General features: G+C 32.7%; 1 protein-coding gene across 2 annotated transcripts; it reads right to left on the bottom strand.

The window, feature by feature from the left end:
- Positions 1-1,106: 1,106 nt before the first annotated feature.
- LOC143556769 (uncharacterized) lies at positions 1,107-8,223 on the bottom strand. 2 transcript variants are annotated; one of them, XM_077046019.1, is made up of 11 exons: positions 7,936-8,223; positions 7,549-7,852; positions 5,221-5,398; positions 5,093-5,142; positions 4,893-4,985; positions 4,725-4,813; positions 4,555-4,633; positions 4,295-4,377; positions 4,140-4,218; positions 2,055-3,298; positions 1,107-1,425 (listed from the first exon to the last, which is right to left on the bottom strand). In XM_077046019.1, the coding sequence occupies exons 1-11, from the start codon at positions 7,965-7,967 to the stop codon at positions 1,293-1,295; spliced, it is 2,364 nt and encodes a 787-aa protein (XP_076902134.1). In that variant the 5' UTR covers positions 7,968-8,223; the 3' UTR covers positions 1,107-1,292. The 2 variants fall into 2 exon arrangements, with proteins under 2 accessions (XP_076902134.1, XP_076902133.1); XM_077046018.1 differs by having other exon boundaries at positions 7,549-8,223.
- Between the last annotated feature and the right edge of the window lie 7,187 nt (positions 8,224-15,410).

Genomic DNA, 15,410 nt, shown 5'->3' with positions numbered 1-15,410 from the left:
TTTTCTTAGTTTTTCTACCTTTTAAACTAGCGACCACCATAAAAAAAATAAACTTGTCAATGTCAAAATACCACAAATTATCATATGTAGACCAAAAAAACCGGTACATTACAGTTGCGGACCCATACAAATTCGGTTAGTGTTACCTTTACTAACACAAATTCGTAAACATATATTAGTAAGCCAATAAAAATAATATAAATGCGAGGTATCAAACACTGAAACGCGGATATAAAACCGTGCGACGTTGGGATATTTTATATCATGAAAAAAGTTTCGGTTATTGTAAAGACGAACCATATAAAATAAGAAAATCGTATATCCGGCAAGTAAAACATGTAAAGCTGACACTTGCCAAAGTTTTGTGTTTAAAAATATAGTTTGTTAAATATTTTAGTTAGTTGAAAAAAAAATAAGGAAAATAAAATCCATTATTTTATATATGGAATTATGATTAGTGATTTAGTAGTTATAATAATTAATAAAATATTAAAATATTGAATAGTAAAATGAATAGTAGGCATGTGAGGAGGATAAAATCCTCTATTTAATATATATTAGGATTTAAGACCCTGCGCTTTGCGACGGGACTGTTAAATCGGACAAAAAAAGACAAGTAAAAGCGTTAAACCATAAACTCTCTGCAAGTCGATGTAAACCATAAACTCTCGCCCGTTTAACCGGCTAATTCGTATACTTTATTTTTAAAGGTTATCCCAATCTATCCCTTTTTAGATGGGTGGTTGTGGTTTAACGCTGAGTAGTTATGTGCCACCACCATCCACTTCAAAGTCAAAGCTACCCGCCACATCCCCTAGCGGCCCCACCTTTCACGCCCTCGCCACATCCCCTAGCGCCCCCACCTTTCACGCCCCTCCACTCGCAAAAGTGTTGCTGACTCAGATCCACCGCTCGCAAAGTGTTAAAACCACAACCACCAGCCTTACAACATTACCCCCCATCCAAAATTTATATTAATATATAAATTATTTTTTTTTTTGTTTTCTAGCTTCAAAAGACAAAAACCATGTAAAGAAAACAACCAAAATAATCTCCAAAAATACCCAATTTATAATTCTTTAAAAAAACAAGAAAAAAAACCAGCATTTGGGTAGCATCCATGACCCAAATAATATACCACCAATGAGCCAATTCACAAGGGCTTTTTCACAAGCCTACAACAAAACCACCAACCTCCTCAACTTCCAAGATGACTATAATAATTCTTTACCAAGAATCCACTATGATTAAGTTAATTAACCAGCCTAAAGCCTAACCAATTAACGAAATCGTTAACGCCACCTCTTCACTGAATAAAATCGGATCCCTTGTTTCTTCAGATCCACGTTGCTCTCCTCCTCGTCATCATACAATACCGTTATGATAGACGTCCCTTCATATACTTTTACTACACTACCCTTGTGCCTGCAAAAATCAATACAGTTAAAGTTATGTTTACAACGATAATTAAAGCCTTAAGGTGTTTGAAACGTATATAAAAAATAAACACTTTGCGACGATATATTTGGAAATCACTAAAAACAAATATTCACCCGCGAGAAAAATTCATGTGTCAAAACGGTGATGCAAACAAGCACGTACAAACGACAAATCATGAATTTTATAGATCGTCATATTTTGAAGGTTGTGAAAGGAGGAAAAAAAACGATATCTTGAAGCAGCTTTGACAGCTTGTGCGGTAATGCTTCGAGTACTTGCACATTATCATGAAAATTTGGTTTCAAGAAATTTACACCAAAACGCAGATAAAAGTATTCATGTTGCAATTATACATTCAAAACTTTATAAAACAACATACTTTACAAGAGATGAACAAAAAAATGTTAATGGCCCGCGTGGCATAATATGATTGGTAAGTTTAGAGAGGCCATTTGTAACTTAAAAAAACGCATGCTTTAAAAAAACTTGTAAATTGTGAATGGCGTTTTTCACTCGCAGAGATTCAACGACTTTACTAGTAATGTAAAAATAGTTATTATTGTAATAGTATTAATAGTAATAATAATAATAACGTGGAAAGTTAGAATGCTTACCATGTACTATTGGACCGTTGATGAACTTCAACCTTCTTTCCAATTGCATCTTTTCCCAACTTTTGAATAATCCAATTCGCATCCATGATCTCATCATCACCATATGAGCGACTCGCTCCTTCATCTTCCCTAACAGAAACCGACTTACCATCCGTAACTTCATCTTCCCTAACACAAACCGACTTAACATCCATAACAGGTGATGGTCTCTTTCGCTTTGACCGTTGACCTTTGACCAAATTCCTATCATCTACTACCGACGATGGGGCCCACGTGGTCACCTTTTCAACATACGGGGTCTTGAATTTAAGCCTCAACAATGGCTTAATTCCTTCCTTCTCTTTTTGACTCAGGCCTGCATTCTTCTCTTTTTGCGCCTGGCCCACATGATTATCACTTCCTTTCTTAAACATAACGCGCGGTTTTTCAACGTTTTCCGGATTTAACTTTTTAATTTTAAATGTGTTTCCTTCTTTTCCTCTTATTTTCACCCTTGTTCGATCTAAATTCCCTCTATTAGTGCTTGATTCATTACCCGAATGTAGGTTTGTGACATTTTTGTTGCGGTTACCCAAATGAATAACGAGCTTCGGTCCTTTAGAGTTCGAGGACTTATCGGTAGCTTTCCTGGTTTCGTTTTTCTTGATGACATCACTGTTTGACCATACCGCGTTGGTCAAATATCCAGCGATTTCAGACTCGCCGTTTTCATCCTTGTTATTATCACTGGTGATGGGACCAGTTGACCGAGCATCGGGTTGAGAACCGAACACGGGTGAATTGAATGCCTTCAGCTTATTATTTTTCTTGCTTGAGGATTTCTTTTTTGAGGATTTATTCTTGACGGCATCATTGTTTGACCATACCGCATTGGTCAAACTTCCAGCGATTTCAGGCTCGCTACTTTCATCCTTGTTATCACTGGTGATAAAATCGGTTGACTGAGCATTGGGTTGACCACCAAATAGGGGTGAACCGAATGCTTTTCTCTTATTATTTTTCTTGCTTGCAGATTTCTTTTTTGGGGATTTCGGGGATTTTTCAACTGCTCCTTTTAGAGAAAACTTTAATGAACGGGTGTGCTCATTTATTGTTAACGGTCTATTGTCTTCGTCGTCAGAAATTGAAAATACTTCTTCATGTACTGGTAATCCTGCAGCCTCCCTTAGACTGGCGGTCAACTCACGCTCAGCTTTATCTCTCCTTCTCCAGAGTTCTTGAACAGCGTCTTCAAGATCTTTGACCTGAAAAAAAGTCAAACGAAATATAAAAAGTCAAAATACAAATTCAAAGTCAGAATTAGAATTAGAAGTACAAAGTCAAAATTAAAAGTACATAGTCAAAATAGAAGTACAACGTGAAAATAGAAATCCAAAGTCAAAATCAGAAAAATAAAGTCAAACTAAGCTAGAAATACAAAGTTAAAACTAGAAATACAACGTCAAAATTAGAAATACAAAGTGAAAATAAAAAACCAAAGTCAAAACAGAAATCCAAAGTCAAAATTAAAAATAAAAAGTCAAAAATTAGAAATACAAGTCAATTTGTAATACAAAGTTAAAAACAGAATAAAAAGTCAAAATTAGAAAACAAAAGTCAAACCAGAAACACAAAGTAAAAACAGAAATACAAAGTCAACTTAATAATATTTCACTTTTAACATATCATAGCCCTGCTTGCGGTGCGCACATATGATGTATATATGTGTGAACCCTCGGGTGGGCAAAAGTGAAATTGCACTAATTTTGACGTTATTTTACTAATCTCGTGAAAATAACGTTAAAAGTGACGGACGGTTAATCAGGCATCATGTAGTGGCGTTGATGGCTGAAAGATAAGGGTACATGCACCGATCAGCCAGTGTCTCGATGATTGAGTGCTATGTGCCTTATGTCCAAGGCTTGATGCAAAACTACTATCGAGCCGAGGGTCTCACCGGAAGCAGCCTCTCTATCCCTATGGGGTAGAGGTAAGGCTGCCTACATCTTACCCTCCTCAGACCCTACCATAGCTTTGCTATTGGTGGGATATACTGAGTACGATGATGATGATTTTAACATATCAAGGTTCGCTAAAACAGCATACCTTGTAGCAATCTCCACGGCATGTGGCACATCTATACTGCAGGTTGTTATCCACTTGAAATTGAAGATATTTTTCATCACTGCAGAATTATTTTCAACAATTAAGAAAGAAAACGTAACAAATGAAAAAGATCATTTCAAAATACAAAATCAAACCTAATTCCATCACAATGACAATGCACCCAGCATTGACAAATGTCACAACAAACCATGGGCGTTGACTCGGAGTCTCTATAAACCTGCACATACAAGAACATATAAAAATCATAAAAAATCAAAACTTTGCACAATAAGCCCACCCTTTTAAACTCGCATTAATATACGAGTCTGGAATGTAAAAAGAAAGAACAGGGTATACTCGATATTATGCAAAATTTCAGGGGTATATATGAAATTTCCACTAAAATGTAAATTACCTTTAGACAAACAGGACAGTAATTTCCTTTAACAAACAATCTCCCACAAGCGTCACAACAAGTATACCCTAAAAACCACCTGCAAATTTTTAACAATCAAACGAAAATTAATTTCAATTTTCAACCATGACTTAAGACAGGTTCGTTAAATGTTTTTAAAATAATAATACCTGACACTTAAACCATTTCCGGGAACTGTAGACGCACAGCTGTGACACTTTGTATGTTCGGCGCACAAATAAGGTCCGCTACTAACGTTCTGCACAATTTATATGCAACTATAAGCATAATATATGTAAAAAAGAAATATTAGAATAATAAGTGTGCTTTTATTTTACCTTGTGTGAAGGCTGCTGACAGTAACAATGACATGCACCGTCACACCTCTTACAAAACATAAGCTTATTTGGATCACCGGTTTTTCCGCATACCTAATTTTACAAACAAAAAAAGTAATCATATCAGCAGCAAATTAAATATGATTAATTATATGGAAAATAAAATCTAGAAGTTAATGATTGCAGCATAAGTACTGTACCTCACATGAATGACATGAAGGGCAGTTCCAAGAACTCCAGTGAAACAAATCTGAAAAATAAAGTGTGTCGGTTATAAAAGTACAAGATTCAAGCGTTATAATTATATTTAGTCAACAGAAAGTCGAACCTCGATTTTGTGCCCAAGATTTGACACAGCTTTTGTGATATTTCTTGTCACAACTTTTGCATGATATCATCTTTTTGGCTCTATAACTTCCGTCATCTTCACCAGAAAAGCAAAGGCGACACCACACTTTAGAACTTGAGAGAATTTGATCGTCTACACCAACATCTGTAGTCAATCCCTGCATACAAAGAAGATTGATATGAGGATTCATAGCGTTTTGACCTTTTTGGTCAACATGTAGCAGAAAGTAAAATAGTAAACTGTTGTAGTGGAAGCACAGAGCTCATTTATAATATAGATTCGGTTTGATTATTCTAATTAATAAAGCTAAAAAAGTATGGTTTGAAATTCATAAAAACTTTATATGTTAGTGAATATATTTTTTTTCCTTTTTTCTACAAGCAACATTCTGTTTCAAGTTCGGGAATGCGCGCTAACATATTGTGTAATAAGATTATGTTTTGAAACTTACCGTTTACTATAAATTTATCTCGGTTGTTTTAAATGCGACTTTATGACGCTTCAAGACTACATTATAACTTTTTGCAAAAAAAAAAAAAATTAATAATTTTGAAAAGACCATACTACTAAACCCTAATTACTAAAACAACTTAGGCCACCGATTAAACCTTTTTTTTTAAAACGGCACAGGCCCGCTACTAAACCCTAATCATTAAAACAAGCCAAGTTCTGTCATGAGTCTTAACAGTTTGCAACTTGTTCATCATTGACATAATCAAAAGGCACGCACCAGTACAGATACATCGATATCTATAATGTAAAATTATACAGAACTGTAACACCCTTGGCAAACACAACATCGTCCCACTCTTAGGCTATCCCACATCGGCCGTGGACAAGAGAGATCCTTGGTTCATAAGTAATGTCCTGCCTCTTAACATCACCAACGCGTTTTGGGCAACCAAAAACAAATCCGTGAGCTCTTCGTGGGCAGAGCGGACAATATTGGTGGTGCGAGGGGCCGGGGTGTTACAAGAACAACCATATTTCATAACAAACACCCAATAATAACAAGATTCAGAATTCAGATGCAAACACCATGAAACCCTAACATGTAGCATAGTAACGAAAGCAAGTGCCCCATACACTACAATTTACAAGAAAAAAAAAAGACTTCTGCATTACTGCAGTCTGTATAGCAAGAAAACAACTTAAAATCTCAACAAACACAAATGCAATTTACACACGAGCAACACTGAAAACCAAATTAATAGCAAACAATTCCAACTTAATAACCAGCTTCTGATCAAATTATTGAATTATTAAAAAAAAAAACCTAATTTCTGTTTATTAAATCCTAACAAGCACAATTCCTGCACAACACAATTTATACGCGATCAACACCGAAAACCAAATTAAGTAACAAATAATTTCAGCTTAACAACCTGCTTATGTACATCAAATAATTTAATTATTTAAAAAAACTAATTGCATAACAAACAGCAAATAATAACAAGACTCAAAATTCAGATGCAAACACCATGAAACCCTAACGTATAACAAGATTCAATGTACATGTTAAAAAAACTTCTGCATTACTGTATACCAAAAAAAACATCTTTAAATCTCAACAAACACAAGCGCTACATAACTCAATTTATACGCGATCAACACCGAAAACCAAATTAAGTAGCAAATAGTTCCAACTTAACAACCTGCTTCTGTTAATCGATTTATTGATATATTAAAAACAACCTAATTTATGTTTATTAAATCTTAATAAACACAATTCCTACATATAACACGTTTTGCGAGCGATCAACACCAAAATCCAAACTAAGTAGCAAATAATTCCAACGTAAATTCTGTTAATCAAATTATTGAAATATTTATAAAAAAACCTAATTTCTGTTTATTAAATCTTAATAAACACAATTCTTACATATAACACATTTTACGCGCGATCAACACCGTAATCCAAATTAAGTAGCAAATAATTCCAACTTAATAACCTGCTTCTGTTAATCAAATTATTGAAATATTAAAAAAAAAACCTAATTTCTGTTTATTCACAATTCTTACATATAACACATTTTACGCACGATCAACACCAATAACCAAATTAAGTAGCAAATAATTCCAACTTAACAACCTGCTTATGTTCATCAAATTATTGAATTACTAAAAAAACCTAATTTATTTTTATTAAATCTTAAAAAACACAATTCCTACATATAACACATTTTACGCGCGATGAACACCGAAATCCAAATCAATAGCAAACAATTCCAACTTAATAACCTGCTTATCAAAAAAACCTAATTTCACAACAATCACAAGAGATTCAAAAACCAAAACTTGACATACCAAATTCACATCCCCCGATTCAATTCTCCGCGGATAATCCTCCTCCGCTCCAACCGACCGCTTACTCACCACCACCTCCTCTACCTCCTCCTCCACCTCCTCCTCACCCATGATCGCCTCGGGAGCCTCCACCGCATAATCCACCTTGGGCACAAGCACTTGCACCGTTTCGGGCTTCCCGAAAACCAAACCCGGGTTTCTAAACATCTCCTCAAGCCTAGCGGCTACACCCATAAACTCATTCTGAGCCTTCTCACTCCTCAGCTCAGGCGGAAACCCCATCTTACAGTAGCATATCCTCCGACTGCAATTAAACATTAAAAACATGAAATTAGAGTTAAAAAGATTAAATTTTGATGGAATTGGATGAATTGTGAAGTGGGTTACCATGTGATCGGACATTGGAAGTGAAACGCCATGATTTGGTGATTCAATTTGGGGGTTTTTAAAGCATTTTGGTCTTGAAATTGAACCAATTTGAGTGTATGTATATATTGAATTGAATATAAGGGTGAGTTGATTGTGTAATATGATTTAGAAGAAGATGACTAGGACGACGTCGTTTTGGTAAAGTTGGTTTAAAATGGTCCTTTATGTTTAGGGATGTTGTTTAAATTACCCCTTTTATTTTTGGGTTTTGTTCCGGATATACCCTTTTGTCTAGTGTGATTTAAAAAAGGAAAAAAACTTAAAAAAAGGTTTTGAAGTAAGCAAGTTTTATACAAACTAATACAGACTATCAGGCATTGTCGGTCCCGAGCATTAAGGTAGTGACTCGACATGAATCGGTTGGTTTCCGTTACTTTCATTTTGGTACCGGAGCTAAAAAATAGAAAACATATAAAAATTGAGGTGGACCAATGGGGTGGCATCGGTTGGTAAACTCGGGCGTTGGTAAAAGTTGAGAGGTGTCAGTCCTTTACATCAAGGCTACGAGTCTAAGCAAAATTAAAACTGGGCGAAAACCAAAAATACAAGCGTGTTGCGGCCGCGAACTGATCCAAATTTGCTCGAAATCAACTGACAAAAAAGACTCACATGAATAAAAACCACATTTAGACCACGAGTTGACGCAAATTTGAACGAAGTCATTTGACGGTATTGGCAATAAAAAACTCGTGTTTATGGCAGCAAACTGACATTAATTTAAAACAAATAAAAAGCAAAAAAAAAAAGATCAACCAGCCACTTGAGATCAACCACGCGATCGCGTCCCCGAACTTCTCTTTTATTAGATATAATAATAATGATATGGTTCGTGTGGAAAACGTGAATCCATTTGGTGTTTAACAAAACCGTATCTTATATTTAATGTGTGTTTTGCACTGATTACGTTATGCTCTTAGAGCACCAACGGTGAAAAACACATGTTTTTGTTTTAAACCGTCAACGTGGTATGTCACATTCGACTTTAAACCAACCTATAAAAATATCTATTTATGTAAGTATACTCGTTCTTTTTTTAAACTGCAACCACATCACCTATTTTTTTTCATTTATTTAATTTATATCAAATTCCATCTTTTATAATTAGTTATTTTATACTTTGTATATATTAAATAAATTAAATAATAAAAAAACACTAAAAAAGTTACTAGAAAAATAATGACTTTAAAATTAAACTTAAAACAAACAACATAAAAAAAACACACCTAAAATAAAAATAAAAGCATGCTTGAACCTAAATGATGAAAAAAAGACCCAAATAATAACTTAAAAAAACATACTTAAATTAATAAGGAGTTTATAATGCAATTAGTTTGATTAGTAACTTTATTTACTTATATGCTTTTTAGATGCCATTAAAAAATATATACTTTTAAAATTAAACAAAAATGTTGGTTTGAATGAAAAGAGAAAGAAAATAAATGTAACATTAGTTAAGCATTAAAAATAAACAAAAATATCAAGTTAAAATTATATTAGAGAAAATTTAATGTAAAGATATCACAAGTAAAAAAGAAATTCCTTTTTTTCCCAAAATGCTCATATCTCATTATAATTTCTATCTATCTAATCTATAAAACGTGATACATTCTTTAAAAACAAATCTCATGGGTTTCAGAAATTAACTAATCATTTAATGTTTACTTTAGTTAATACGAATGAAGCCCATCTTAAATGTATCTTAAATATAAACTAGCATCATGCCCTCGCGTTACGGTGGGAGCGTAAAACCGTGCCAAGTAGCATTCATGGCACACCACCGCTAGTGACCACCAACACAAAAAAAAACTCTATAAAGAAAGAAATAAAAAACAACAAAATTTAAACCGAACGAACAATAGACATAAAACACTAAACCACACACGTGAAACGTAAAACATAAAAAACAATAACTAAGTCGATCTAGTACCTACGTGTTACAGCGGGTCCATGAAAAGGGAAAAATAGGCGTAAAAATGTTGAATCACACACGCAAGTTGCGACATGTTAACTCGCAAAATTTAGACTGAAACGTAAAACGTAACATTTGTAAAAATTAAAAGTATAGTGGACCAAAGTTGAAAGTGAAAAGTATGGGATTAAATTGTTTAAGATGTTAAAGTATTGGGTTAAAAGTAATAAAGTATTAAAGATAAATAAAATGAAAAAGAAAAACCCAAAATGGGTACCACCCACTAAAGCCCAATGTACAAATTATGATGCATACTTAAGTTGCTAATTGTGTGTATATATATATATAATATTGTTGTTTTTACCAGGTTGAGCAGAAAACAGAATAACCGAAAAAACCGAATCGAAAAACATCAAGCCAAAGCATTACCCGACGGTTAATTTGTTAGTTTTTCGAAAAACCGATTTTTGGGTTTAGGTTCGATTATCAATTTTAAAAAAAACCGAAAAAAGCTTAACCGAACCGATTAATCGAACCTATGTTTTCTATGTGTTTTTTTAAGATGTTATGACCGGAAACAAATCACAAAAAGAATCTACCATTGACGGTGATGAAGATGCTGAAAATTGGGTCTAAACTTTGAAAACGAATAAGATAATGAATGAATATTCGGGCCAAACTATTAGTTTTATTTTGATTAAAAATTTGTTGAATTTTAAACTTTATTACTCAAACAACTTTGTATTTGTTTAATTCCACGTAATACGTGCCTATTTTTGTATTTTGAATTCAATATATATGATGTATTCTATTTTTTTTGAATTCCTTTTTAATGTCTACTCACAATAATAAAAAACCAAAAATAACCAAAACCGAATAACTGGATAACCGAAAACCAATCGATTGGTATTCTAAAATAACTGATAACTTCGGTTTCGGTTTGGGTTTCACCCATTAACCTAATCGAGCTCACCCCTAGTTTTTACTTTATATTTACAAACTTTTAAAAGAACTTGATACACTTCAATTTAGGATGGGATGGCATGAGCATTCTTAATTTGTTCATTATCTTTATCTCTATAATTATACTAAAAATTATTATATTTTTTAATTTTGTTTAATTAAAAAATATTTTTTTATACATTTATCATAACAGTTTCTCTATCATTTACTCATAACAAATTTCAACACATATAAGTAAATATCAGCAAACAATCTTTCCTCAGATTTACAAAAAAAAAATTAATACATCTCTCTCATTCACTTATAATCACTCTTAACAAATATCATATAATTTACAAAAACCTCTCATAAAAATTTAGGGAATGAGTTAGAAATGCTTTAAGATGTGTTTGTAAATCGAAACTGTGTCACATAGAAGTATTGAAGATGCTATAGTTTAAGTTCATACATTTTAGTATTTTTACACACGTATATAGTGTTTGACATCTTTTCTGGTTTTATACAACTTATAGCATCATGGTATTAACAAGTGAACTCATTCTTTTTCGAAAACAAAACGATGACTTTATAAAAAATAATCAAACCCATTGATTAGGAAAATGTAGGTAAATTACTAATTAGTTTTTTTATATATAGAATATAAAATGCATTAAAAATACAATGAAATTAATATAAACTAAAAATGGGTCAATGAGACAATATCCCGTACATAGATTTTTAATATAAAAGACCAAAAATATTTGTAGAATGAACCAATAAAGTTAACCCAATTGTTAACCTATAATAATAAAAAAAGTAGCTTGAAAAAAAAATCAATCATAATCGGCGATCGTCAAACTTTTTGTTAATTCTATCCTTGTTTTGCTTATTCGCTAATCGTTGCGACCTCACTTCTCAGTACTTCACGACATGCGTCTACTCAACTACTTGCGATTTTACTCGTCAACAGTCCCCACTCGAGTCATCCGTCCATCTTTTTTTTATTTTGATTTTCAAATAATCAAATCCAATATGAGTAATCAAGTTGGGGTAAAAAATGAGAAGCGTAAAAAATATTTGTGGCTTAAAAAAACTCCTCGACATATTAATAAAAAAATATAAACCAAAAACAAAAAAAACACTAAAATGTTTCTCCTGTCGTCCTCGTTAAAAAAAGACACAATGTAGAGGAAAAAAGACTATTGTGTTTTTTATTTATCGTTGTGTTTTTTTGATTATTTTTCATTTATTTTCGTCATTAATTGTGTCTTTTTTTTGACATTGTGGTTTTTTTCTTTGATATTGTGTTATATTACTCAAAATTGTATCATTTTTTTCTCAGCGTTGTGTTATAATTTGCGATATATTGTGTTTTTATTTATTTACGTCATGTGTCTTTTTTGTCTTCCTTTTTTTAATGAGAAAGAACCCCCCCCCTCCCGGGGGATATTTTAGTGTTTTTTTTTGCAGCTTTTATTTATATCTTGAGTTATGTTTTTCTATTATTTTTTAGAGTTTTTTTAGGTCACAAATCATTATCACACTTCTTATTTTTGTCTCCTCCGTTCATTATTTTTACTTTTCCCTAGTTTTTGTTTGAATTTATGATTAGAGTTGTATTTATGTTTACCGGTTTTAATTATCTTTGATTAAAATTATGTATATATGTTTACAATTATTAATGATTTTGTATTTTATTAAAGGTTGAGGATATACTTTTGTTATGATACTCTTATTGCACTTTATTTATCCGGACCCGAAAACTTTGACGTTATAAAAATTCAAGCACCGAAAAATCCTAAACCCAAAGGTAAAAGATCTTGACTCCGGTACTGTTTCAGAACTATAAAAATTGATTGAATTGTCTAAATCAAGAGGTAAATCTAATAGGCCATAAGTAATATGGTTCGATTTACAATATGAAACCAGGATTTGACGGTTCCATATAAATCATGTCTTTGGAAGAGATTGAGATATTAATGAAAAATGAATTTATTAATCTATATTGTTTTAGTAAAATATAAAATAATTTTTCATTATTTATAGAACTAAAAATAATATGCATAAGCATTTTAGTTATCGAAAGATAGAACATCAGATCTTATTCTCAAGCCTCGTCTTTTTTAATTATCGAAAATTTTGAAAACATTATAAGTAATATAATTTCATGTTACAAAACCAAATCATTTTGGACGGTCATCATGTTTGGCTTAGTTTTTCCAAAATTTGTAGTCACCGTTTTGTCCAGAAATTAGTTCAAAACCGGCCAAAAACATACCATAAACATACCTATTCAATATGTATGCATAGTTTTTCAAAAGATGTCACCGTTGAATAAACATATTTGCTTTGAAAGGAACTGGAACTATATAACACACGACTTAATAATAAATGAACGTCAACAAATGAATGCATAAACAAACATATTGCTAAAAGAATGCTTCTAAACCATTTCCGTAATAGACCAACTTGACTACCAGAGTTCCCGAGCCTAAATCAGGACTCGTCTAATAAACCAACTTGAGCCATAGCTCAAACCTGAACTATAGTTCATTTAGTAAATGAACACGAGCAATCAATCAATCAATCAATCATACCCAGTGGAGTCCCACTAATAGCAAAAGTAAATGAACACGAGCCCAAACCTAAATTAGAGTCCATATAATAAACGGACTCAAGCATAACAAGGCTGATGTGGTTGCTTGTTATGCGATATAGCACACACATCTATCAAATATGAATCCAAGAAAGAAAAGATTTTGTTTTTGAACAAGGGTCTTGCAACAAGAGATTAAACACCTGACTCAGAGTTTGATTTATAGTATTAGACCAATCACGTAGGCGTGTGACGTGTATCTGGATCAAGACTGTATTAAGGTAACAATCTGGTAGGATCCTATCTAAAGGGGACAAGTTAGTATATCAATCAATCAATCAATCCCTGTATATCCCACCGCATAGCACGCTATCAATAGGGTCAGGGGAGAGTGGGATGTAGCACACTTATACAAGTTAGTATAATAGTAACAAATACTAGGCTAGCAGTGCAGTACAAAAAATTACAAAGTGAAGCACAGAAGAAGAGTTGACCTATTTTTCGAGAAGTGATACATCATATGGTATTAGATTTAGATAAAAGTGATCAAACTTAAGCGGTAACACCAAGTTGGAGCTCAAAGCAACAAAAAAATATGACATCTAACTAAAAAATCTTCAATACTGCCATAACCAATCTGGAACATTCATTCATTTATTTATTTATGTATCTGATTCAGGACTGCAAATAATGTAATAATCTGGCAGGATCCTATCTGAAGAGGACCGGTTAGTATAATGTAATAATTCTAGGATATAGTATGCAGAAACTTACAAAATGAAGCACAAAAGAAGAGTTGACCTATTCTAGATTTCAAGGACTATAAGATTTGATATACCAAAGTTACCCTTAGCCTATGGTGATGAACGAAGTTTGTATGTCATCTCACCAGAGAGAACCAGAAGATTTTAATGCATCATATGGTGTTAGATTTACATAAATGTGATCAAACTTAAGCGGTAACACCAAGTTGGAGCTCAAAGCAACAAAAAAAATGACATCTAACTAAGAAATTTTCATTACTGCCATACTCGATCGGGAACATTCTATTTATATGTATATCTAAGATTCTAACATGACTATTAAAATAAATCACGGTTGTGTGAATGCAATTGAACTTATGTTTGAATATGTGAATGTACTCGGAACTGATGCAAGCATGTGTAGAAAAATATAGGCATATTCTATAATCTACAATTCTACATATCCGCACAAAACTTGTTACGATGCTGTTACATAACTATCTTATGTATCACATTCAATGCAAGAGATACAAATGCATTGTGCGATTCTCAATATATTATTGATTCTGATATAAACGCTCCCCTATATATATATATATAGAAGCACATTCAATACACACCAATTTTGAGTTATAAAACTTTAAGAAATGCAAAAGCATTTGTATATAGTGTTTGCATATATATACCGGAAAAGGAAAAAGGAGACAGTTATGAAGTTACATAAAGCAAATAAGTACACATCGTTACGGTGTTCTTGCAGTCCGTTACTTAAAATTGGTTCTTTATTGAACAGCCTTCTATACACACACATTTCTAAGAATGGTTAAAAAATAAAATCAAAGCAGCATAATTAGCAAGAAGAGTGAAAGGCTAATAATGAAAGAAAGAAAACGAATTGAGACCTTTCATTGACCTAATGCATATTAAGAAGGCAATACTTCTGTAACAGCCTAAAGTATTTATAAAAATAACTAAAGGCATCAGATTTCAGTATGGTGGATAACAGTCATTTACATACACATACGGTAACCTATATACCTTAAAAATAACTAAAGGCATCGTAATTCAGCATGTTAACACAACCTAACACAGGCCCAATCTGTCAACCTTATGAACTTGTAAATATCAGCAAACAACAATGATGAAACTTTTGCACGCATATGGTGACCTATATTTTGTTACCTAAAAACGGGTTCTTTACTGAACAGCCCTCTATACAAACACGTACATACACACATTACTA

Source organism: Bidens hawaiensis, unplaced genomic scaffold (assembly GCF_021521415.1).
Source record: "Bidens hawaiensis isolate Kalapana, Puna unplaced genomic scaffold, B.hawaiensis_p1.1 tig00018741_1, whole genome shotgun sequence".
In the NCBI taxonomy this organism is placed as follows: Eukaryota; Viridiplantae; Streptophyta; class Magnoliopsida; order Asterales; family Asteraceae; genus Bidens; species Bidens hawaiensis.
The sequence above is the reverse complement of the archived record's forward strand: the minus strand, read 5'-3'. Positions and strand labels throughout refer to the sequence as shown.